General features: G+C 37.1%; 1 protein-coding gene across 4 annotated transcripts; it reads right to left on the reverse strand.

The window, feature by feature from the left end:
- Positions 1–905: 905 nt before the first annotated feature.
- On the reverse strand, positions 906–26,646 carry LTA3 (Dihydrolipoamide acetyltransferase, long form protein). Of its 4 annotated transcripts, none has more exons than XM_039028809.2 (23): positions 26,277–26,646; positions 24,902–24,955; positions 24,706–24,760; positions 24,587–24,620; positions 23,968–24,014; positions 23,822–23,866; positions 23,603–23,676; positions 23,174–23,243; positions 22,492–22,683; positions 22,351–22,395; positions 22,149–22,222; positions 21,077–21,146; positions 20,453–20,851; positions 19,992–20,052; positions 19,794–19,838; positions 19,616–19,699; positions 19,003–19,079; positions 18,863–18,925; positions 18,645–18,715; positions 14,266–14,326; positions 1,996–2,056; positions 1,826–1,906; positions 906–1,323 (listed from the first exon to the last, which is right to left on the reverse strand). In XM_039028809.2, the coding sequence occupies exons 1-23, from the start codon at positions 26,387–26,389 to the stop codon at positions 1,265–1,267; spliced, it is 1,935 nt and encodes a 644-aa protein (XP_038884737.1). In that variant the 5' UTR covers positions 26,390–26,646; the 3' UTR covers positions 906–1,264. The 4 variants fall into 4 exon arrangements, with proteins under 4 accessions (XP_038884737.1, XP_090169430.1, XP_090169431.1 ...); XM_090313304.1 differs by having other exon boundaries at positions 24,693–24,760; positions 24,902–25,096; positions 26,277–26,600; XM_090313305.1 differs by having other exon boundaries at positions 24,902–25,096; positions 26,277–26,563.
- Positions 26,647–26,751: the final 105 nt, after the last annotated feature.

Raw genomic sequence — 26,751 nt, forward strand, 5'->3', positions numbered from 1 at the left:
TTGGTATAGATATGGCATCTGAAAATTGTGTTTAATAAACTTATAATTAGAAAAATATATATATCGAAGTTTGGGAAGTTTATGAACAAAATAAACATAAACTTTCAAATTTTGGAATTAAAATAATCATAACAGCTGATAATTCACATTTGGTCTATTTTAATCAATCTTTTTTTTTTCTTTTTTTCTTTTTTAAATTAGAGGAACCAAATAAAACTCGAATATTTTTTTTTGAAAAGGACCCATCAGTGGCCATGGGAAAAAAAATTGAATGTGGGTTTGTATTGAATGCATGAGTTCATTTTAATCAAAGTTGAATTCTCTTATAATAATTGACAAATTGTCCCAACTCAATTTTTTTTACCGTGTACTACTAATTAACTGTCATGATGTTCATGACTTCATTTGATAATCATTTCGTTTTTTATTTGATAATTATTTTTTTTTATTTTTTGAAAATTAAACTTATTCTCTCCATATTTCTTATATTGATTTGCATTTTTCTTAATATAATGGTTGAGTTTTTAACCAAATTTCAAAAGAAAAGCAACTCTCGAAAAATCTACGTTTTTTTTAGTTTTCAAATTTTAACATGGTTCTTTAAACCATTTGATAGATAAGTAAGAAATTTGTAATTTTCAAATTTTAACTTGGTTTTTTAAATCATTGGATAGATAACAAAGTAAGAAATTTGAAAGTAGTACTTTCTATAGATTTAATTTTAAAAAATAAAGACAAAAGACAAAATGATTACCAAACAAGATTACCGATTTTTCATTTAAGATTTATGAGTTTAATTATTTAAGGTATTATAATTAGAATAATTTCTAACCAATTTACGTAAAAAGCTTCTGTCCTCGACAATGACTTAAAAACCAGTCATTCTTGGTCGAGAATGAGAGACATCGTCGTAAATCACCAATTTCATTTATTCCCTCAAAATATAATGGAGATTGGTGCCACACCAAAAGCATCCAAAAAAATTATTCAAAATTTTTGAAAGAAAAACAACAATTATGCAAAAAGAACTCAAAAGACTCATCCTTTTATGCATCATTATTCCTTGACGGACAGAGTTGGGATGATGGAAAAGGTTGCTTAATATGCCACCTTCAAGTTTGGTTCTCTTGACGACGCCAGTTCCAATCTTGTGAGAATCAACAATACTTTATGTAAGCTGAAAAGAGAAAATCAAAGGAATAAATACTTCCATATTTTGAGTAATAAAAATCCATCTGCTGCCAATGTTGATCTCGAAGAAACACTACAATAGCAGTCTCTGGATACTGCTGAAGTTTGCTTGTAGAGCTGAGAGGAATTCGCCTGCAAAAAAGACACATTTTAAGTAATTTCCCTTGAACAAATTATTCTGAGGTTGCCATAATGTAGTTGCTCTATAATAACAGTTAGATGTAGATTAAAAAAATCTGAATGTTGATAAAAATTTTAAATACTTCTCTCTCATGATCCAACGTACCTGCTATCATTAAATAACTTCTCCTGCCTAAGATAATAACCTTGGTAATTTTTTGTATGTAAAGCATTAAGCAAAAACAAACCACACCTTCCATTTGTTAATTTTGGGAATAAGCTAAGGGTTTCTTGTGGGTCATTCTCCTTATCAATTGGTTACATGAAGAAATATTAAAGAGACTAACAAGGACAAGTTATCTCCGTTTGTCAAGGATGACAATCATTCTAATTCTAGAAAAGTGTGAGCCAGTCCAAATTAGTTTAAAACATTGGAGAAGATTCATATCCATCAGACAAGAGAAGACAAGAAACCAGGTAAAGAAGAGCTTGAAAAACTACAACAGTTTTGTACCTCCAACTTTTCCATCAAACACTCGATGGTCGGCCGACAATGTCAGATTCATTTTATTGACCACCACAGGTCTCTCAACTCCTGGATAGAAGTATAACCAAAATTACTTGGCTAGTTATTTGTATACTCAAAACTTTCATGGTTGAAAATATGAGGAAGAAGTTTTGTACCATCATTTCCAATTATCGGTTCAACAACTTTGTTGCCTCTACCTACAGCGAGAATCCCAGCCTGAAAGACATGAAAGCAAATTTACAAGGACATACAAAACTGAAAAAAATGATGCTTTATTTAAGCCAGCCATCCCTGAGGGTAGAAGGGTTTATCCACATACAAAACATAAAACACATACTGAAACCGACGAGCATTTGAAGCTGCTCTTACTAGATAATCATGAATGCAAAGAATATAACCATTAAACTTTCAGTTTCATATGCTCTTATGTCTCGTTGTAATTTGAGCATTAGTCTCTTTTCATTTCATCAATGAAAAGTATTGTTTCCCTTTTTTTTTTTTTTTTTTAAATTAAAGTTTCCAAATGTATTCATTAAATAATTTATATTCAAAGAAGAAGGGAACACATGATGTACATGAAAAACCCTAGAGGAGGAAAAACCATGATAGAAGAGCTCTTTCTTATTATTTTCAATAATATCATACAAGACGGAACCAAGATATAAATAGGCTGTAGATAAAACCCTAATACAAAAACAAGAGAAAACTAGGTCAAAGTAAAAACCAAATGCTCCTAAGGCCAATACGTAACAGCTTCTTATTTTCAACACTCCCCCTCAAGTTGGGGCGTAGATGTCAATTAGACCCAACTTGCTAACACAAGTATCAAAGTTTTGCCTGAGTACTGAGTAGTCCTTTAGTGAGAACGTCAACAACTTATTGACCAGAAAGGATGTAGGGAATACAAATATAGCCACTGTCCAGTTTTTCCTTGATGAAGTGTTTGACGATCTCTACATGTTTTGTTCTATCATGTTGCACAGGATTGTTGGCTATACTAATAGCTGCCTTGTTGTCACAATAGAGTTTCATAGGAGTATCACTATCTTCATGAAGATCAGACAAAACTTTCTTCAACCATATCTCTTCACATATTTCCAAACTCATAGCCTTGTATTCAGCTTCAACACTGCTTCTAACAACCATGTCTTGTTTCTTACTTCTCCAAGTAACAAGATTACCCCACACAAAGGTACAGTACCCTGAAATCGATTTTTTGTCTATAACAGATCCTACCCAATCGAATCAGTGTAAGCCTTAATGCATCTCCTGTCGGTTTTTCTGAACATCAGGCCTTTCCCTAGTGCAGTTTTCAAATATCTCAGAATCCAATTTACAACCTCCATATGTTTTTCGTAAGGTGCCTGCATAAACTGACTAACTATACTAACAGCATAGAATATATCCGGTCTAGTATGAGATAAGTAAATCAATTTTCCCACTAGACATTGGTATCTCTCTTTATTAACAGGAACTTCGTCAACAGAATTTCCCAGCTTAGCATTGAATTCAACAGGCGTATCAACCGGTTTACATCCAACCATCCCTATCTCCTTCAACAAATCGAACGTGTATTTTCGTTGAGAAATAGAAATCCCTTCTAAGGAAATACTTTAAACAAGATCCTTAATCTCAAATTCATCAGCCATTTTCTTTTTTAGTCTGGTAATGTTAACGACATCAAGTTGGTGGGGAGGCCAATCTTTGTTAATTGCTACTGAAAGAAGGACTTGAATTGCGTTTAGCTTCGCTACAGAAGAGAATTTCTGAGTAGTCTATTCCATAAGTCTGAGTAAACCCTTTAGCAACCAATCTAGCCTTGTACCTATCGAGGGTTCCATCAGACTTATTGTTGAGAACTGTTGTATTTGCCCCAAGGGCATTTTAGTCTTTTTACATTTCTCTACTTTTCTCTGTATTAGGGTTTGCCCTAGTCTATTTATATGTTGGGTTTGCGGTGTTTGTAGTGGAAAATAATAAGAATTCTTCTATCGTGGTTTTTTCTCCCTGGTCTAGGGTTTTCCACATAAACCTTGCATTCTTCTTCTTCATCCTTTCTTTATTTCAATATGGTATTAGAGTAGGGTGACAAAACCTTAGCCATCATAGAGGAAAACATAACTGATGAAGGAACCACTGCTAAAACGATTAATGTAGCTGTCATCTAGGTTGCTGTCGATAAGTATCTTTGATCGATCCACATCAATCCGGTGCACAAGCGACAGTCGCACGGTGTCCAACCGCCAACTGGAACCGATCTAGCTTCATCTCAATTCGACGCGGTGGTATTAAGGCAACGATTGACACTGTTTGAGCTGGAGACGCGATCGAGCCAGATTCCATCGCTGCCGCAGCCGACCCACCCCAAGTTCTAGCCGCTCCACCATGGCGCAGCGCTGCTCCAGCTGATAATCGCCCTGAGTTCTGCGCTGGTCTAACTGACGATCACCCCTTACTCCACACAACTGTACCAGCCGTCGATCGATGCTTCAGCCACCGATCTAGGTGAAGTGTCTTCTTCCCTTTTTGGTGGACAGTAACCACCTGCGACAACCGCCTTCAGTCTTCCTCAACATGTGTCGGCCAATCATGGTGCTTTGGGGTGGATGGGTCTTTCTCTGGTTAGGGTCCAACAACAATTGGTTAGTCTTCAACACCAGATTGTTGCTCTTGGGGTTGCCCTTGGAACCAACACAACTCTTTAGTCAAATCCTGTTAGCTCCAACCTTTCTTCCAATCTACCGTTTATTAAGAAAATCCGGTAACTCCTTTCCCTAATTTACCTACAACAAATGTTTTATCTAGTGCTATGGGAAATTCTATAGGGTTCATTATTACAGGGGAGAAGTTGCATGGCCAGAATTATTTTTTTTTGTCTCAGTCAATCAAAATGGCCCTCGAGGGACGACATAAGTTTGGTTATCTCACTGGTGAGATACCTAGACCTCTACCAGGAGACCCTCAAGAGTGCATCTGGAAGGGAGAAGATTCCTTACTCTGCTCTCTCCTTGTGAACAGCATGAAGCCTCAAATAGGGAAACTCTTGATGTACTTTGCGACTGCTCGAGATATTTGGGATGTGGTACAAAAACTATACTCTAAGAGGCAGAATGCGTCACGTTTGTACACCTTGCGAAAACAAGTTCACAAGTGCAAATATGGGAACATGGACGTTACTTCTTATTTCAATAAATTGTCTCTATTGTGGCAGGAGATGGATTTATGTCAAGAGATTGTCTCTGCTCATGCAGTGGGATTCAGTATTCGAAAATTGAGGAAGTTGATCGTCTTTATGACTTCCTGGCTGGATTGAACTCCAAATTTGATATTGTTCGTAGTCGAATATTGGAATAAAGACCGATACCATCTCTCATGGAGGTTTGTTCTGAGGTCCGTTTAGAGGAAGATAAATCCAGTGCTATGAACAGTTCTGTGATTACTGCTATAGACTCCGCTGCGTTCAGTGTAAAATCTTCTAGAACTGATGGTGACAAGCAGAATGGTAAATCTCCTCCAATATGTGAACATTGCAAGAAACCGTGGCACACTAAGGATCAGTGCTGAAAGCTACATTGGTCAACCCCCCAACAACAGATGTCACCCTCTGAATGACAAGTTAAAGTCTGGCCGAGCACTCGTAGGTGAATCTACTGATGATGTATCACAGTCTCTAGTGACCAACCAGAATGACCCAGGTACTGTTGGGGTCGGTACGATTTTCCAATCAGGTACTCCTCAATCTTTTAGCCTTTTTATTGAGGGAAAAAACTATGGATACTAGATTCAGAAGCAACAGATCACTTGACTGGCTCATCTGACCGATTTCTCTCATATTTTCCGAGTGCTAGTAATGAGAGGATTCAGATAGCAGATGGGTCCTTTGCTCTTGACGCAGAGAAAGGTCATCTCTCCCCTTTCCGGGGTTTGATCTTAAAGAATGTGTTGCATGTTCCAAAATATCCAACAACTTGCTGTCTATCAGTAAAATAACTAGGAATTTAAACTGTCGAGTTGTTTTCTCACAAGATACTGCTTTGTTTTAGGACTTGAGCTCGGGGACGACGATTGACACTACCCGGCATGATAGGGGCCTCTATTTCCTTTCTGATGATGCTACCTCTAGGAATATTTCTAGGACTAGTTTGTTATCTTCATTGTCAATTTCTAAAAAAGATTATTTGTTATGGCATTTTCATCTTGGTCACCCAAACTTTCATTATATGAAATATTTATTTCTCCATTTATTTCATAATGTGGATATTTCTTCTTTGACTTGTGATGTGTGTATACATGCAAAACAGCCCCGGGTTACCTTCCCTTCTCAGCCTTACAAACCTTCCCAGCCTATCCATCTAGTCAATAGTGATGTTTGTGGTCCTTCAAACGTCACTACTTGTCCGAGAAGTGTTGGTTTGTAACTTAATGATCCCACCCGTCTTACATGGGTGTTTCTTCTCACTGACAAATCAGAAGTGACATCTGTTTTCCAACAATTTTATACTACAGTAGAAACACAGTTTAACACCAAGATTGTCATTCTTCGGAGTGACAATGGCCGAGAGTTCAATAACACCCTCTGCGAGTTCCTGACTTTAAAAAGTATTGTCCATCAAAACTCAGGTGCTTATACTCTATGAAGCACAGACACATATATAGCTACATGATACAGATACGATTGGATACGGAGATTCGTCAATTTCTAAAAAACTAACATACGGATACGTCTAAGGATGCGTCATTTTTTTATATATTTTTTTAATATATATATTTCTAAAAAACGAGGATATTGATACGTTGAAGATAAATTTTTTTCTTTAAAAAAAATCTAGGATATAGATAAATTTAGCATACAAGTTAATAACAATAGCACAAAATAGAATATAAACACTGAAATACAATACAAAAAAAAGCAACATCTAAGATGTTGAAGTACAATAGTTAATAAAATGCAATAGAAAAGTGACTCATATTGCAAAGAAGAAGAAGAAAAAGATTAGAGATAGAAGTATGAAGATAAACGAAGAACTTATTGTTGAAGATATTCAAATGGTTTATATTTTGGTAGACTTTGTGGGGATTCAAATGTGAAGATGGGGATTAGATGATTCTAATCTAGGGTTTGGTCCGTTATTTTTTTTTTCTTTTAGTTTTGGACTCGAGTAGTGAGTTTTTTAAATAGGTTGCCTAATTTTAGATTAGGAAAGATTAAATGAGTTACAAATCACGTGTCAGATACGTATCTGGAAAGTATCTGAAAGTATAGATACATCAAATCGCGTGTCAGATATGTATCTAGGAAGTATATGGAAGTATCGGTATCCGATACGTGTCTGATACTGATTCTTTGTCTCACATGAAGTATCTGTGCTTCATAACTTATACTCCTCAACAGAATGGGGTGGCTGAACGGAAAAATCGTCATCTCATTGAAGTTGCTCGGTTCCTCATGCTCCCTGCATCTCTTCCATTGTATTTATAGGGAGATGTTGTTCTAACTGCAGCCCATCTCATTAATCTGATGCCCCCCGTGTTCTCAAATTCCAGAAAGCTCTTGAATGTTTCAAAGAGTCTTACCTATCCACGCGTCTAATTCCTGATGTCCCTCTTCAGGTGTTTGGTTGTACTGCCTTTGTCCATAGTCATGGTCCTCACCAAACTAAATTTGCTCCTCGTGCTCAGAAGCGTGTTTTTATCGGATATCCTCTTCACCAGTAGAGCTAATAAGTGTTTCCATCCGTCCTCAAGGAAGTACTTTGTCTCTATGGATGTCACTTTCCTTGAGGATAAACTATTTTTTCCCGTTAGTCATCTTCAGGGGGAGAATACTAGTAAAGAGACTAACTTGTCTACATATTCTGTTTCGTGGACTTTCTTCCTGAGTCTATCCTAGATACAAATAACACTGTCCTCCCTACTAAACAAGTGCCCTGGATAACATACTACAAGAAGAATCTTAGAAAGGAAATAGCGTCTCCTGTTATTCCATCGGATATTGTCCATGAATCGGAACCGGCACCAACTCAAGTTCAAGGTACTTCTGTTCCTGATAATACTGATGAGTGTGATGAGTGTGTTAAGAGTGATGTGATTGAAAGTGATGAGATTGTTCCAGACAACGACAAAGTTACAGATAGTAATGAATCATCAGGGGAATTCAGGAGGAGGATTTGCCACGAGTAAGCAAGGATGACCACCGTTCTCTTACTAATGAGAGGTCTGGTAAAACAGGAGATTATGATGTCACTTTTGATATACCTATTGCTCTACGAAAAGGGACTAGGTCGTGTACCTATTCCATGCATAGTTTCCTTTCTTACAGTAACTTGTCTTCTGGGTTTAGAGCTTTCACTACGAACTTGGATACTGTAACAATTCCAACCAATGTGCATATGGCCATAGAGATTCCAGAATGGAAGGTTGTAGTTACGGAAGAGATGAAATCTCTTGAGACGAATAAAACGTGGGACCTTGTAGCTCTCCTTAAAGGGCATAAAACTGTTGGGTGCAAATAGGTGTTCACTGTTAAGTATAAATCTAATGGAACTCTAGATAGATACAAAGCTAGATTGGTTGCTAAAAGGTTTACTCAGATGGATGGAATCGATTACTCGGAAACTTTCTCTCCAGTGGCAAAACTGAACACGATTCGAGTCCTTCTCTTAGTGTGGCCGTTAACAAAGACTGCCCCCTCCATCAACTTGATGTGAAAAATGCATTCTTGAATGATGAATTAGAAGAAGAGGTCTATATGAGTCCTCCTTCTGGGTTTGAAGCTCAATTTAATCATCAGGTTTGTAAACTCGGAAAATCCCTATATGGTTTGAAACAGTCTCCGAGAGCTTGGTTTGACAGGTTCACCACCTTTGTTAAGTCCCAGGGGTTCATTCAGGGACATTTTGATCATACCCTGTCCACAAAGAAGTCAACATCGAGAAGGATGGCTATTCTAATCGTGTATGTTGATGATATCGTTCTGTCAAGAGATGATTCCGCAGAGATTACCATACTAAAATAGAAAATGGCTGATGAATTTGAGATTAAAGATCTCGGGAGTTCGGGATATTTTCTTGGAATGGAGATAGCAAGACCGAGAGAAGGAATTTTCAACAAAAATACACCCTTGATCTGTTGAGGGAAACAGGGATGATTGGATATAAACCCATTGATACCCTTGTTGAAGTCAACGCTAAGCTAGGAGATTCTGTCGATGGAGTTCCTGTTAACAAAGAGAGGTACCAACGTCTAGTAGGAAAATTGATTTACTTATCTCATACTAGGCTGGAAATATCCTATTTTGTCAGTATGGTTAGTCAGTTTATGCAGGCACCTTACGAGAAACATATGGAGGTTGTTACTCGAATTCTGAAATATTTGAAATCTATTTAAGAAATATGATAGGAGATGCATTGAGGCTTATACTGACTCTGATTAGGCAGGATCTGTTATAGACAGAAAGTCAACTTCAAGTTATTGTACTTTTGTGTGGGGTAACCTTGTTAGTTGGCAGAGTAAGAAGCAAGGTGTGGTTGCTAGAAATAGTGCTGAAGCGGAATATAGGACTATGAGTCTGGGAATATGTGAAGAGATATGGTTGAAGAAAGTTTTGACTAACTTTTACCAAGACAGTGATGCTTCTATGAAACTCTATTGTGATAACAAGGCTACTGTAAGTATAGCCAACAACCCTATGCAACATGATAGAACTAAACATGTGGAGATCGACAGACACTTCATTAAAGAAAAATTGAACAGTGGCAATATTTGTATTCCATACATTCCTTCAAGTCAACAAGTTGTTGACATCCTCACTAAAGGGTTACTAAGGCAAATTTTGATACTTGTATTAGCAAATTGGGTCTTAATGACATTTACGCCCCAACTTGAGGGGGAATGTTGAAAACTGTTGTAGTTGCCCTAAGGGCATTTTAGTATTTTTTATATTTCTCTACTTTTCTTTGTATCAGGGTTTGACTTAGTTTATTTATATGTTTGGGTTTGTGGTGTTTGTAGTTAGTGGAAAATAATAAGAATTCTTCTATCGTGGTTTTTTCTCCCTGATCTAGGGTTTTCCACATAAACCTTGCATTCTTCTTCTTCTTCTTTCTTTATTTCAATACTTATACTTTACAGTTAACACCCCTTTGCACCCAAATGTTTTATGCCCTTTAGGGAGAGCTACACGATCCCACGTATTATTTTTTTCAAGAGCCCTCATCTCTTTCGTGACTGCAACCTTCCATTCTGGAACTTCCATGGCCATATGTATATTGTACAGTATTGTTACTGTATCCAGACTAGTAGTAAACACTCTGAACTCAGGAGACAAATTACCGTAAGATAGAAAATTGTGTATGGGATACTTAGTACATGACCTGGTCCCCTTTCTCAAAGCAATGGGAATATCGAGAGAGGCATCATGACCCTTTGTTTTGTCAGATCCCTCATCAGTAAGAGGATGGTGGTCACACTCCATTACCCAGCAGACTCTCATCCTCCTGTGTTTCTTCTGGTGACTCGTCACTACCTGCAATTTTGTCATTTTCTGGGACTACCACCTCAATTTTGTCACTCTTAACCACATCACACACATCATCCTCGACACACACATCAATATTATTAGAAATAGGAGTACCTTGAGTTTGAGCTGGTGCCGGTTCCAATTCATGGACTGTAGTCGGTGGAGCAATAGGAGACACTATTTTCTTTCTAAGATTCTTTCTGTAGTACGTTATCCATGGCACTTGTTTAGTAGGGAGGACAGTGTCATTTGCACCCGGGATAGGTTCAGGGAGAAAGTCCGTAGGGACCGAGTATGTAGACCAATTAGTCTCTTCACTAGTACTCTCCCTCTTGAAGAGGACTAACAGAAAAGAAAGGTTTATTCTCAAGGAACGTTATATTCATATAGACAAAGTACTTTTGTGAAGACAGATGGGAACACTTATAACCTCGTTGGTGAAAAGGATACCTGACAGAGACATTTCTGAGCACGAGAGGCAAATTTAGTGTGGTTAGAACCATAACTATGGACAAAAACAGTGTATCCAAACACTCGAAGAGGAACATTAGGAATAAGACACGTGGTTAGGTAGGACTCTTTAAAACATTCAAGAGGTGTTTGGAATTTAAGAACATGGGAAAGTATTCGATTAATGAGATGAACTGCAGTCAGAACGACATCTTCCCATAAATAAAAGGGAAGAGAAGCAGAAAGCAAGAGGGATCAAACAACCTCAATGAAGTGACGATTTTTCCGTTCAGCCACCTCATTTTGTTGAGAAGTATAAGCACAAGAACTTTGATGGACATGCATTTAGAAGCCAAGAAATTATGAAGAGTGTTATTAAAGAACTCACGACCATTGTCACTACGAAGTATGGCAATTTTGGTGTTAAACTTAGTCTCAACTGTAGTATAAAATTGTTGGAAAACAAATATTACCTCTGATTTATCAGTGAGAAGAAACACCCGTGTAAAACAGGTGTGATCATTAATAAAGGTCACAAACCAATGTTTCCCGGACGAAGTAGTGATGTTTGAGGGACCATCAACATTTTGAAATAAATGGGGAAATAAATACTTCATATATTGAAAATTGGGATGATCAAGAAAGAAATGCCATAACATATAATCTTTTTTAGAAGTTGAAAAACAAGAAGACAACAAACTAGTTCTATAACAACTCCTAGAGAAAGCATCATCAGAAAGAAAATAGAGTCCTCTATCATGTCAGGCAGTGCCAATCGTCGTCCACAAACTCAAGTCTTGAAATAAAACAGTATCAGGTGAGAAGATAACTCGACAATCTAGATCTCTAGTTAGCTTACTGATAGATAATAAATTATAAGATATTTTTGGGACATGCAACACATACTGTAAGGTCAAACCCTCAAACGGAGAGAGATGACCCTTTCTCGCAACAAAAGCAAATGACCCATCTGCAATCCGAATCTTCTCATTACCAGCACTCGGACAATATGAGAGAAACTAATCAGATGAGCCAGTTAAATGATCTGTAACTCCTAAATTTGGTATCCATGGCTTTTTACCCTCAATACTCAGAAGACTGAAGGACTGAGAAGTACCTGATTAGACAATCGCACCGACCCCAACATCACTAGGGTCATGTTGGTTATTCACCTGAGATTGAGGCTGTGAACCACCATTTGTAGAATCACTCACAAGTACTCGCTAGGATTTGACTTATCATTTGAAGGGCGACGTCTGCTATTCGGAAGTCGACCATGTAACTTCCAGCACTGATCCTTAGTGTGCCACGGTTTCTTGCAACGTTCACACACTGGAGGAGATTTACCATTTTACTTGCCTCCATCAGACCCAGATGATTTTGCACCAAATGCAGCCGAGTCAGTGGTATTGACAATAGGATTGTTCATACTAGATCTATCTTCCTCTAATCGAACCTCATAACAAACTTCCATGAGGGAAGGTATCGGTCTTTGTCCCAGTATTCGACTACGAACTGTATCAAATTTGGAGTTCAGACCAACAAGAAAGTCATAAACACGATCAACTTCCTCAATTTTTGAATACTGAATTCCACCACACAAGCAATCCCAGACAATTTCTCGACATGGATCCATCTCCTACCAGATTAAAGATAGTTTGTTGAAATAGGAAGTGACATCCATGGTTCCTTGTTTACACTCATGAACCTGTTTCCACAAGGTGTACAAACGGGACGCGTTCTGCCTCTTAGAATACAATTTTTGTACTGGATCCCAAATATCCCGACTAGTTGCAGCATACAGTAAAGGTTTCCTATCTGTGGTTCCATGCTATTAACTAATAAAGAGCGAGCAAGGAGTCTTCTCCTTTCCAAATGCGCTTTTGAAGATCTCTAGGTCGAGGTCGAGGTCGAGGTATCTCACCAATTAGATACCCAAACTTATGATGCCCTTCGAGGGCCATTTTGATGGACTGAGACGAAGAGAAATAATTTTGGCCATTTAGCTTCTCTCCTGCAATGAACCCTGTAGAATTTCCCATAGATCCAGATAAAAAATTTGCTGTAGGTAAATTTGGGAAAGCAGTTACTGAATTCTTTGAATACATCGGTAGACCAGAAGAAAGATCTGAGTTTACAAGATTTGTCTGAAGGTTTATGGTAGTCCTAAGAACTGCCCCAAGGGCGGCAATATGTTGTTCAAGCACCAATTGTTGTTGGATCACCATTAGAGACATACCCATCGAATCCGAAGCACCATGGTTGGCCGACACGTTTTGAGGAAGGCTAACAGTGGTTGTCATAGGTGGTTGTTGTCCACCAAAATAAGAGGATGACTAACTCGTGAGATCGGCAGAAGGCTGCAATGTACTAGACGACACCGATAGCAACACTGACGAGAGGATTGGATGGGTCGGCTGCAATGGAAGCTGCGACTAGGGCTGGTGGGTCGATAAGGCATGGAGCTGACTCATCTACGTCAGGTGCTGGGCCAGATTTGGTTGCGTCAGGTGCTGCTCAGGTGGATTGGCTCCGATGGCTCAATTGGGCAGCTGGACACCATGCGACGGTTGCACCGGCATCGGGCTGAGATGGGTCGACCGAAGATATTTATCAATAGCAGCCTGAGCAGCGACAGAGGTGATGGCAGTAGCGGCGTCAACAGTTTCGGCAGTGATCCCATCGTAGGCTAAGGTCGATGGTTGATTTTCGTCAACAACGGCTAGGGTTTCATCACCATGTTATGATACCATATTGAAATAAGAAGTGAACACACGATGTATGTGGAAAATCCTAGACCAGGGAGGAAAAACCACGATAGAAGAGCTTTTTCTTATTATTTTCAATACTATCATACAAGATGGAACCAAGGTATAAATAGGCTGTAGAAAAAATCCTAATACAGAAACAAGAGAAAACTAGGGCAAAGTAAAGGACTAAAATGCCCCTAGGGCTAATACATAAGGTAACAGCCCCCTTATTTTCAACAATTTATATAAACAATTTCTTCCGTGCTACTTTCAAATGTCCACCTAGACTTGGCTCTAACAGCGAGAACCAACATGGCCTACTATACATGTTCATTAAATAGTGATCTTAATAAGATAAAACTTAGAAACATGAATATACGATAGCATATTGTTCTGTTAATTCATCAAAACGAGGTAAATCAGGAAATTGAAACAATGGTTTTCAATTAGAGAATGAATTCATTTGTGGAACCTGAAAAAGAAAAAAGATCGACATTCAAACCTACCATTTGAAAACTACGGAACAGAGAAGGAAAAAGAATGAAATAAAGAGAATCAGTTTCCATAAATCAGATGATCTTTATATAAGTATTTCCATCTCTAAACTTGGAAACTCCGAACTACATGCAGAGGTCAGTAAGTGTAAGGCTATCCAAACTGCACAGAGAAAGAGAGAGAGAGAGAGAGAGAGAGAGAGAGAGGAGAACCTGTGGAGGGTTAATTATAGCACAAAAATTATCCACTGGGAACATCCCTAGATTTGAAATGCTGCAGAAAGGACAAAAATGCAAGTTAATCGTTGATGCTTCCAACAAAGTCTTTAAGCAATAGAGCAGTGTAGTAATTTATGGATACATCTGACAAGGAGAGTTGGAGATTAAGTTGTAATGGCTGTATTAGATGACAGCTACACAATTACATCATAGTTTGAGGAATACAGTTGGATATTCCTGAGGCAATTCGGCAAGGGATTCAACCCTTGCCGAATTGCCTCAGGAACTCAACTCTTTCTTGGAAATTTGTGACATTGTCCTGTCATAATCAGGATCGACTACTGCCCTTCTGCTTATGTTCTGATACAAAAATTAGTAAATGAAGATTATCTCATGGAATATTAGGGGCCTTGGCGATAAAACAAAAAGATTGGTTATAAAGAAACTCCTGAGAAAAATAAATCCGGATGTTGTTCTACTCCAAGAATCAAAAAAGGACAGCTTCAACCTTCCTTTCATAAAAAATATTTGGAGTTCTAAGGAGGTGGGTTGGGCATTTGTGGAATCACAAGGCAGATCAGGGGGCATTCTTTCTTCGTGGGATGAAAGCAAGATTGCAGTTTTGGAGGTCATCAAGGCAGAATTCTCACTAACATTAAAATGCAGCACCATCTGTAAGAAAGTATGCTGGATTTCCAATGTATACGGACCAAACAATCATAGGGAAAGAAGAAATCTGTGGGTTGAATTAACCTCATTAGCAGAAAGATGTGAAAGTGCTTGGTGTATTGGTGGGGATTTTAACTGTATCCGAAGAAGACAAGAAAGATTTCCAATGGGAAGAGCAACTAGAGAAATCAGACAATTTAATAATTTCATTAGAAATACAAATCTACTTGAAATTCCTATGTCAAATGGAAGATTCTCTTGGTCATGAGAAGGATAAACAGTCTTAAGGTCGCTCATTGACAGATTCTTCGTCACAAGTAATTGGGATGATATATTTGAAAACTCAAGAGTCTCAAGGCAAGCTAGACCAATTTCTTACCACTTTCCTCTTTTGTTTGAAGCTAGAGCTGTTGAATGGGGTCCCTCCTCTTTTAGATTTTGTAATAGTTGGCTACTTAACAAGGAGTGTTGCAAAATTATTGAACGATCCTTAAGTTTGGAAAATCAGCAAGGGTGGGCTAGTTTTGTGTTCTCAATCAGATTAATAAGACTGAAACAAGCCCTTAAAAGATGGTATTTGGAGCAAACCAAACAGCAGAAAGCTAATGAAGAGGCACTATTAGAAGAAATTCGAAGAAGAGATATGATAATGAAGTGTCAAGAGGAACCCTCTCTTGAGGAAGATTTAAGAATCTCCCTAAAAGCAGACTTATCCCTCTACCAAACTGAGGAAAGAGATCTTATTCAAAAGAGCAAACTGAATTGGTTACAATTGGGAGATGAGAATACAGCCTTTTTCCACCGTTTCCTTGCAGCCAAGAAAAGGAAAAACCTAATAACAAAGTTAATCAATGATCAAGGGGAAGCTACAAAGACTTTCAGAGAAGTGGAAACTCTAATTATAGACTTTTATAGTAATCTCTACTCAAAATGTCAAGGCTCACGATATATACCTTAGAATTTGAGCTGGCCAAGGGTCTCTTCAGATCAGAATATGGGGCTGGTTTCCAGATTTAATCTGGCAGAAATTAAGGAAGCAGTAAAGTTGTTGGGAAGAAAAAAAGCTCCAGGACCGAATGGATTCACCATTGAATTTATCCTAAAATTCTGGGATTTACTAAAGGACAATCTAAAGAGTATATTTGATGAATTTTACCACAATGGAAAGCTCAATTCTTGCATCAAAGAAAATTTTATTTGCCTAATCCAAAAGAAATCAGAGGCAGTTTTAGTGAAAGACTTCAGACCTATTAGCCTATCTACTATAATCTATAAGATTATAGCTAAAGTTCTTGCAAAAAGACTCAAGAAAGTAATGCCTAGCCTTATAAGTTCAACTCAAAGTGCTTTCATTAAAGGAAGACAAATCCTTGATCCGGTCTTAATAGCTAATGAGGCAGTAGAACACTACAAAAGTAAGAAGAAAAAGGGTTGGATTTTAAAGCTTGACCTTGAAAAGACTTTTGATAGAGTGGATTGGGATTTTCTTGAAAAAACCCTTAAAGAAAGGAACTTCCACCCCAAGTGGACATCTTGGATTTTGGGTTGTATCTCTAATCCAATGTTCTCTATCTTCATTAATGGAAGGCCAAGAGGAAGAATTAAAGCTACAAGGGGAATTAGACAAGGTGACCCCCTCTCTCCCTTCCTTTTCCTTTTGGTTAGTGACTTGCTTAGTGTTTTGGTTGCCAGAATCCAAGAAAAAGGTCTGTTTGAAGGCTTTGCGGTTGGGAAAAATAAGATTCAACTCTCCATTCTTCAGTTTGCTGATGATACTCTACTATTTTGTAAGTACGACGATGACATGCTAAACAATCTTAAAAAATCTATTATTTTGTTTGAGTGGTACTCAGGGCAGAAAGTTAATTAGGAAAAATCTGCCATTTGTGGGGTAAATATTGAAGATTCAAAGTTGAAGGCAGTAGCTTCAAGGCTGAATTGTCAACTAGCACACCTTCCTTTCTTATATTTGGGTCTCCCTCTTGGGGGGCATCCAAAGAAATTGGTGTTTTGGCAGCCGGTCATTGATAAAGTACATAAAAAACTTGACAAATGGAGAAGATACAACTTATCAAGAGGTGGAAGAGCTACCTTGTGCAACTCAGTCCTTTACAACCTCCCAACCTACTACATGTCCTCTTTTGGGGTAAGGTAATCATTTAGCAAAGTGGGAGCTAGTCTCTAAAAAACAAGCAGATGTGGGGCTCAGTCTTGGAGGATTAAAAGCTAAAAACGTGGCTTTACTAGCCAAATGGGGTTGGAGGTTTCTAAAAAAGCAACCCTCCCTGTGGTGTCAAGTTATTTCAAGTATCCATGGTAGCAGCCAATTTGGTTGGCACACTTCTGGCAAGGTTCATTGCAGTCTTCGAAGCCCTTGGATAAGTATTTCAAGATCTTGGTTGAATATTGAGAATTTGGCAGATTTTAAGTTGGGAAATGGAACCATAATTGCATTTTGGCAAGACTCTTGGCTGGATTCTTCTCATCTAAAAGACAGATTTCCTTCCCTTTTTGGCTTAACATCACTTCCCAACGGTTCAGTATCACACTTTTGAGATTATCACACCTCCTCATGGACTCTCAACTTCAGAAGAGCCCTAAAAGATGATGAGATTCTAGAGTTCCAATCCCTATTAGCATTGTTGGTTAAGCAAAAATTATTCAATAGTGAAGACACTCGCATTTGGTTCCTTGAAAATAATGGCTCTTTCTCAGTTAAATCACTGATTAATCACCTATCTGTGACCACCCTAATTTCAGCCAGTCTTCAAAAGGGCATTTGGAAGTCCAACAGCCCTAGGAGAGTTAATATAACAGTTTGGATAATGCTTTTTGGAACCCTAAATTGTTCCTCGGTGCTGCAAAGAAAGCTGCCTTGCTACTCTATCTCCCCCAATTGGTGTGTCTTTTGTAAATCAGCTGAAGAAGACCTTCAACACCTATTCTTTGACTGTTGTTTGGCCTTCAATTGCCGGAAAGATTTCCTTAATTGCTTCAACACCTCTTGGGTCTTTGATATTTCATTTAGAAGCAATGTGCAACAACTACTTTCTGGTCCTATTCTAAAGAAATACTCCAATTTACTATGGATTAATGGGGTAAAAGCAGTGCTGGTTGAAATCTGGTTTGAAAGAAACCAAAGAGTATTCAATGGGAAGGAAACTCCTTGGTTTGCTCACTTTGAGGCGGCAAAACTCAACGCCTCTCTTTGGTGCTCCCTTTCTAAATGCTTTGAAGCCTATTCTTTGTAAGACATAAGCTTAAATTGGCAGACGTTCTTTCAATTGGAAGACTAACTGAAGCTCCGACGATAGTGACAGCAGCTTTTCTTTTCTTAGTATTCTTAACTGTCTTAATTTCCTTGATGTACTATAGATCTTTGTAGCTTGGTTCTTTGCAACTTCAGTTTGTGAAGCTTTTCCTTGTATTGTCTCATTAGAATGCTCTTTTGTTAGCCTTTGACGGCTTTTCATCTATGATGGATATGATGAGGGTGCTATGGGGGTGTCAACCTAGTTGAGATACCCAGGTGCACCTACTAATCCTTTGGTTTCTTGCTTGGTTCTCTGTATTCGCCTTTTTTCACAAAGTACTCATCTCTTGTACTAAATTTTATTGATTAATAAAGGATGTTTCCTTTTCAAAAAAAATTAATGTTATCATGCTATAGTCAGTGTATTTGCTCAGCTGATATGCATAATCACCTGAAAGTGCCTCCTTGGAATTCATCTGGTTTGAGCTTCCCTGCTCGGGCCTTCTCAGCTAACTCCTTGACCTAAATCAGATACATGATAACTAAGAATTAACAAACAAAAGGTAGAAGTAATTTTACATTTTTACTGAATACACAGTTTGCTACATAAAAACAAAAAGTAAATGTCAACCTCTGACGACAAGGATATAAAATAAGTAAAGATGGTACCTCTGAAGAAATTGCCGATATGGTCTTCAAATCGGCATTCCTCACAATTGGAGTCATTAAGCCCTGCAAAGTTTAAATATTTAGTCATCAGCCCATTTATCGATCATAAATAACTAATGTTGAAAAAAAAATGCATATACCTTCTCAGTAGCAACTGCAATTGATATGTCAATAGAATCACAGAAAACAACTTCCCCTTTCTCATCGTCCCAATAAGCTGTCATGCAATGAATATTTTAGTTTCAGACAGTTTTACAGTTGAAGGACTGAAACCAATTGCAAAAGCATGCACACAGTACTGCATGTCATGTCCAGAATTTATCATTCAATGTTTTGAGTCCAGAAGTTTGTCACCGCCTTTATTTTGAATCAAAAAAGTAATTTCACCACTTTTCTTTTTTGTGTGTAAAATCATACTGTGACCAGTATTTTCTAAAGCTCGAGGTGCAATAAAGCGCAATAGACTTCTAAGGAGAGAAAACATGGTTGAAGTGGAAATATGAAAAAAAAAAAAAAAAAAAAAATTCTCTAAACATGCATTTAGGCTTACTAACTTTGATTATTTTAGTTAATAAAGAAGACAAAAAAACCCTGCTTATTACTATTTTTTGAAACTAATGAAAAAGCCCCAAGGCATAGGGCTTTGAGCCTTCCCCCGAGGACTTTTTAAAACAATGACTGAGTCCACTCTACTGCCAATTGAAGAGAGAAGCTTGACACCCAATAACATTTTGCAAGATGAATTGTAGTTACCATTGGCTCCACGAACATTTCTTAGAGCAACTGCTACGGCTTTGATGACAATATCATTCACGGAAACCTTGACATCATGCTTCTCTGTAGAATTACAAATAATGTTGAGTGGATAAATGTTGCCGAAAGAGTAAGCCAACGGAACAAATTAAACCAAGTAATAGTTCAGATTCCAAACCTTTAAGATCTTTTCTAAGTGAAAGAAGAGGATCCAATATGACATCTGATAACAAAAAAAGATAATGATAATAATTATTATTATTATTATTTTAAAAAAAAAAAAAGAGAGAGAGAGAGAGAGAAAAAAAGGTCAAGTGCATCAGAAGTGGATGAATTGAATTCTTAATATGTATGTGTTGTGCCAAAATCCAAGCACCTGTGGACAAATATAGATGTGGTGTATTTTGTTTTGATTCCAATAATCTTTTAGCAATCACCTGCAAAACCCATATTGTAATAACGATTTTATGAGATGAACAATTATTTTAAATGACAAAAGTGCTGAAAATATTTACACATAATAGTAAAATATCACAGTCTATCTGCGATAAATCGCGATATACTACTATCTGTGTATATCATGGCATAGATAGACACAAATAGTAGTCTATCACAGTCTATCACAATCTATCGCAAATAGATAGTGAAATTTGCTATATTTGTAAATATTTTGGTTCATTTTCCTATATTTAAAAATAATCCTATAAGATACTATAACAATTATTAAGTCAAAGCAGGAGAGGGCAAGGGAGGAAATAAAAAATGACATGTTTCACTCCTAGTCCAACCAATTACTTCAAGTATGGAATTACTGCTAAAACAAAAGAAATATGAAACCTTGCGAATTTGACTATTAGGTAAATCTTCAAAAGAATCAGATTGCTTTATTGAAGGTTTTGATTCTGATGAGACTGTGGAAGAAGCCTGTGCACGGACCTCAGGAGATCTTTTATCTTTGGACAAAGAAACTTTTGACAAACCTTTCCCTGATTTAATGGCAGCCAGAACATCCCCTTTCAACAGTGTTCCATGAGAACCTGATGCCTTCAATGATGATGCATCCAGACCATGTTCCGCAATTAACAACTTTGCAGCAGGACTTATTCTTGCAACAGTACCTCCTTTTGATGTTCCAACATCATTTTTAACAGTAGTATGCGCAGGTTTGTCCTCTTTAATTCCTGAACTACTACTAACAGCACTTTTTACAGATTCAATATCTGTGGGGTCTTCAACCTTGCCAAACAGACAACTTAACGTTACACATTGGTTCAGTAAGAAGAGAGTTGTCCATAATACTAAGAACATTTGTAGAATTTCTCATCCATTAAATATGTAAAAACACTGTGAATAACACTTCACAATCACCAGTATAATTTGATTGCATTGGATATAATTTATAAATTCATCCTCAAGAAACAGCAAAAATAAGTTATAGAGAGCAGGCATTTTGACGCTTACTGTAATTGCAATGGGTTTTCCAACAGCCACATCCTTCGAGCCTTCGGGTGCTAGTATCTTAGCCAGATACCTACAGGTTATGTTACACCAAAATAATTGAGAAGTTCTATGATAGAAGGAAAAGCCCATCTTATTATTAATGAGAAAACTACTCAACAGCTCCAGTCTAAAATTAACCAACAGATAAGAAATAGTCACTACAAAATATGAATTAGTCGCTTAAAATTCATAAAACAAAATGCCAAACCTCTGATTTTGGTAGGAATTTCCAACTTTCTACTTGGTGTAGGGCATATGACCATGTAACTTGAAACATATGTTCATTTCACTTTTTACTAGCATTTGTTCACATGTGCCGAGTGGTTTTCTTTCCAACGTGGTCTTTGCTTAGGGTTGGGGATCCTTCAGCATGTAGTTCTAGATTTGATGTATTTTTAGCCCCTTTCGAGAGTTCTCGTTACAAGATCTTTTTTTTTTTTTTTTAAACGGGGAAAGGAGAGGGAAAGAAAATAGAAGAAAGAAGAAAAAAGGTGGTGGGGTGGCAATCATGGATGGAGGGAGAAAGAAGAGGGTGGAGGGAGAAAGAAGAGGGTGGAGGGAGAAAGTGTAGAGAAAAACATAAAAGTAAAAAGATTTTAAAAATTAAAAAAAAAAACTAATACTATATATTTTTTAAAAATAGAGCATCATGTCAGTTCTCTATTGGTAATTAACGAAAAATTGACGGTAGGGACCAAAATACTATCAAACTCAAACTTCATGGACTAAAATGTCGAGTTTGAAAACTCGTGAATCAAAATGCTACCAACCCCAAACCTAAAGGAACGAAAGTGTATTTTCCCAAAATAGAGTGTTAGGTAGTACTTTTTTTTTAAGAGAAACATAAAGTGTTAGGTTATACTTCAAGATTATTCTTAATGATTAATGAAACCCTAGTGTAATCATGGTTACATGAAGTCCTAGAAAGTGTATGCCGTTGAAAACTACAAACCATACTGGAAATTTCTATATGCACTCATGTGCACGAGCTTTACTGCAAGTAGGTTAAACCCATCATATGAAATGACATTACCCTTCTTCAAGACTTTCAAATTCAAGGGTAGCCTTGTCTGTCTCTATCTCGCATATTACATCACCCACCTCGATCTGTGAGATAATAAAGGGAATAAAGTAGGGTGAAATTTCACACGATCAAATGGGAAAAGGAATAACAAATAGAAATGTCATCAACCTTTCTATTTTAAAGAAAATTTCTTGAGAAGCACATTACAAACCTTGTCCCCCTCCTTCTTTCTCCAAGTAGCAATATTACCTTGGTTCTGAAAGAAACATGCGACCAGCAATCTCAAATTGCAAAAGGAAGAAGGAATAATAAGTTGTTAGCCTTAGCAGGAATGGGAAGTCAAATTTATTACCATAGTTGGAGATAAAGCTGGCATTTCAAGTACAATATGAGGGGGTAGTTTTGATGAATTTATCTCTACAGAACTAGCTTGTGCCCTGTCCTCATTTTTATCCTGTTGCTCCCCTTCCGCATCATCTTTAATGTCAGTTGCACCTGATACATCATTGGCAAGGACCCTATTGATATCTTCTGGATCCTCAACCTTGATGATATTGTAATTGGTTAGCCCTAACACACTGCATAATTGACTAATGCTTAAAATAAAATACTTGAAAATGCTTAAAATCACCATAAAACAGTGATTCAAATACAAAAAATCAGCCTATCAAACAAACTTTCAAAGTACCAAAAGATTCCACAAATGACATATAATTGAAGGTGCCTAATGGAGATGAAGCTAGTAAAAAAAAACATTAATTGAGCTCTAAGTTTCACTTTCCCATGAGTCAATTTCAATCAAAACAATAAAATGATATGCATAATTTTCATCTTCCAAATTTTCACAAGGGAACGGTTTTCCAAACAGTTGTAGAATGATTAGGGAGAGAAAACTTCGACCATATTTCGCGTCCAAACTCTTTAATCAAATCTATTACAGTAAAGAGATTACCCCGCCTTAAGATGCAAAGGAAACAAAAGTATATGGTAGCTTTGTTAATAGTATTGACATATTTTGAAATAGAAACAATTACCGTGATTGCAATGGGTTGTCCAACTGGGACATCTTTTGAACCTTCAGGAACCAATATTTTGGCCAAGAAACTGAAGAAAGCCCATAACCAAAAGTTATTATGCCTCAAGCAGTCAATGGAGACAGAGTTAAAGAAAATCAAAGCAGTTGCTGTAATTTCAAAATAAAAACTACAGGGGATAATCATTGAAAAACAATTTTGACGCATGCCCGATTGTCTCAAGGTAAAGTACCAAAAAGGATTACTTTCTGAATTCACTGATGACAAATTTTGAGATCTACAATAATCATAGAATCGTTATAGTTGAGGGTTATTCAAGGATTACTTTCTGACTATGAATACATGTCCTCCTCTTGAGGTCAGATGTTCTAATTCTCACCCTCACATTTGTCTAACTAAAAGAAACAATGTTATAATGACTAAGATTACCCCTCCTCGAGACTTTCAAACTCTAGAGTAGCTTTGTCTGTTTCAATTTCACACAGGACATCGCCAACAGCTATCTGCATGTTAAGAAAACATTAGCCAATGATGTCAACAAAGGTATTCAATGTTGAAAGATGAATTTTCACTTTCATGAGTCATCTCTAAATCATACAGAGATAAATCAATAATACAGGTTTATCCATATAAGGATGTTATACCGACCTTATCCCCTTCTTTTTTCCTCCATTTGGCAATATTACCCTGATTCTGTGGAAAGCAGAAACAATTTGGTAATGAATGATAATAATTGGGGGAAAATTCAACAACCAAAAAATCAGCTGTAACTATTCGTAACTTCTGATATATACCATTGTAGGTGATAGTGCAGGCATTTCAAGGACGGCATGTGAAGAATCTGAAATAATAGTCAACTTAGAGTCAGAAGATAATCCATGGACATAATGGAGAGAATCCAACAAATCGTGTTAAAATAACATGAAACCAGGAGTTGAGAGGCAATTGTATAGTGGTTTTAGGTTTGAGTAAGAGTACTCAAGAGAGGGAGGGTCCAAGTATCATGAATAACATGGGATATTTGTATTTTTTAAACTTTCGATATTATTTCAGCAATTTGGGTGGGTTCTATCATTGTACAATCATGCATTGTAGCATGCACACACTTCTTAGCATTTTAATTTTTAAGTGGTTTGCAAACAATTTTAATAATGACCTCGACCCGAGTTCTTGACGTAGTGCTGCAAAAGCATCACTGAAGCAACAAGATTATTATTACAATTTTCTCATCATTTTACATCATCCTAGTATTCCCCTGAGCAAAATACTAACGGCTTCTGTAGAATGCCAAACTACTGAAAATTATGAAAGCTGAGAGAATAGACCATTACTATAAAGTACTCTCTTGCAACATAGACTTTTAAGTATTTCAACACTGGAACACGAAGCGAATAACACACATATAGACAATACCTGTGGTTGAGAAAAACCTGATACCAACTGACCGCTGAAAATGAAAACATGGTTACAGATTAGAGAATGCTTCAACTAAACAAGTCAAAGACTCAAAATTATGCACCTTGAAGGCTAACCTCCAGATGCAATGCTCGACCACAAGCTCCAGTGAAACAAGAAAAGGATACAGGCCTATCACATTTATTTTCAGTTGGTGAGTCAAAATGGTGAGAAAAAGGTGAAGAGTAAAAATATTGTGGCAGTTACAATGCCTGGTATAATTAGTTGGGTTAGTTTTTGCACAAAACAATTATAAACAGTAGATATGCAAACCTAAAGAGGGAACCATCACCAGCAGAAAACCTTTGTACATTCCAAGTGCTGTACCTGAAAGATCATGCTCACACAAATTCAAAGTTCCATCCATAAGGATAGATCAATTTTCAAGGCAGTAACAAAGATTTCCCTTTTCTAAATGCACTCAGCATCAAAAAAGGTAGTGCCATTCGCTGAGTTTGGAAAATAATTCTGCAAAAAAAAAAGAGTTAAGCCAGTGCATGAAAAGAAAAACCAAGTCGAGGACTAGAAGATCTCGTCCAAAAGATTTTACTCACTTTAGCAACTTAATGTACAGATGGGGCAAGATTCAGATTATATAATTTTTATCCAATTGAATATGCCCATGTTATGTATGTTAGAATGTTATTTCTTTGGCTTTCCAGATACTCTTATATTTGCTAGAGTTGACCATTTTCTGATACTTAGATTTGAACCTCGTTTTACTAGGATTCAAAATATCAATAGAACAAGCTTTCCAAAATGTTACTGGACAATTGCATCATTTTATTTTCCTATAATCTTCCTTCATAGTTCATAGATCAATTTTGTATATTTTATTGCCAAAACAATGTCTAAGAAGGATGAAGTGGCTTGCAGTGCAGCAGAAAATCTGACCATATAAGTTGACCTGTATTTACGTTTCATTGTTGCACTAAAAAAAAAATTAATATAATTTTACTCTTTGTATAGGTTACTGTTAGTTACAACCGTTCCTTCCAGGCTTCACCATTAAGATTATCATCAGTAAAATTAGTTTGAAGTGTTAGCACCAATTTTGATATCAGACCTTCTTCATGAAAGAGGACCTAATGGCGAGAAAAAAGGCTGCCACGACCTCCAAAATGGACACAGTTCATTCCAGTTTGGAGTCCACTACACCAACAATTTGTTCTCCAGAAACTTCAAAATTTAAACCAACGGAAGATTCTATTGGAGAGTTTCAAAGAAACAGGGAGGAAATAAAACACATTCTGGGAACAATAGCTCAAGTAGAAAGAATTGAACTTGAGATTAAATCAACCACGTGGTCAGGAAAGAATTGGAGAGATATTCTGCTATAAAAGGAAAGATATCAAAGAAAGGGTGGAGCTCCAACATTTGGGATATCTCACGGAGGCAGTGAATTGACCACCAAGATATCATACAAATTCAGCATTTTTTAGACTCGTCATCAACGGTTCCTCCACCACTAAACCAAACTGATATTTGACATCTTAAAACACTCAATCAAACGAAATTTTGCCCAACCGAATCAGAATATCAATTTTTTTCCCAACAACCACACATACCAAGTCCACACAGAAACAAAGAAGATCGAGCATATGATAAGAAACTAAAATCCAACAATGATTCGGTCTAAAACCCATACCGAGAAATGTATCTGGAGGAGATAGGTGAAGACGAATGGAAAGCTCCTAGACGAGCTTGGAGAAGAAAGCGAGCGCGGCCAATAACCGGATCGCGAAGCCGATGAAGCGACATAGTGATCCTCCTTCAGAGAACAGATTCAGATGGAGAAATCGCGTATTTTGACTTGGCAATATGAAGAAAATTGGGGAACCCCAATGGCGGAGGTCGGAGCAGATTCACCGGACGGCCGCTTGTGAATAGAATTCCCGATTGAATTTGATTCTCTATAAACGAAAAATATAATACAGATTCAGCATAAAAACATATTTGGAGTCTTAAGCTCAAACTTTTCGTCTTGACAAAACTTTTTTATGTTCCATATTCCAATTATGGAATATGTTAAGAAAAATCTTTAAAATAATAATGATAATAAAATAAAAGGGGTCTTTTTAATATAAAAAATATTTAAAAATATTTAGTAAAAAAATCCAAAA

The sequence above is a fragment of the Benincasa hispida genome, chromosome 4 (genome assembly GCF_027475165.1).
Source record: "Benincasa hispida cultivar pf3 chromosome 4, pf3_genome.v1.1, whole genome shotgun sequence".
Taxonomy (NCBI): Eukaryota; Viridiplantae; Streptophyta; class Magnoliopsida; order Cucurbitales; family Cucurbitaceae; genus Benincasa; species Benincasa hispida.

Bases quoted from the DNA above. Each gene is read 5' to 3' on its own strand.
- LTA3 (XM_039028809.2), bottom strand. From the start codon at position 26,389: ATGTCGCTTCATCGGCTTCGCGATCCGGTTATTGGCCGCGCTCGCTTT. The intron at 24,621-24,705 runs GTTAGCCTTCAA...TTTCATTTTCAG, and splicing joins GTCGAGCATTGCATCTGGAG to CGGTCAGTTGGTATCAGGTT. The intron at 23,867-23,967 runs GTATATATCAGA...TGCTTTCCACAG, and splicing joins CTGCACTATCACCTACAATG to AATCAGGGTAATATTGCCAA.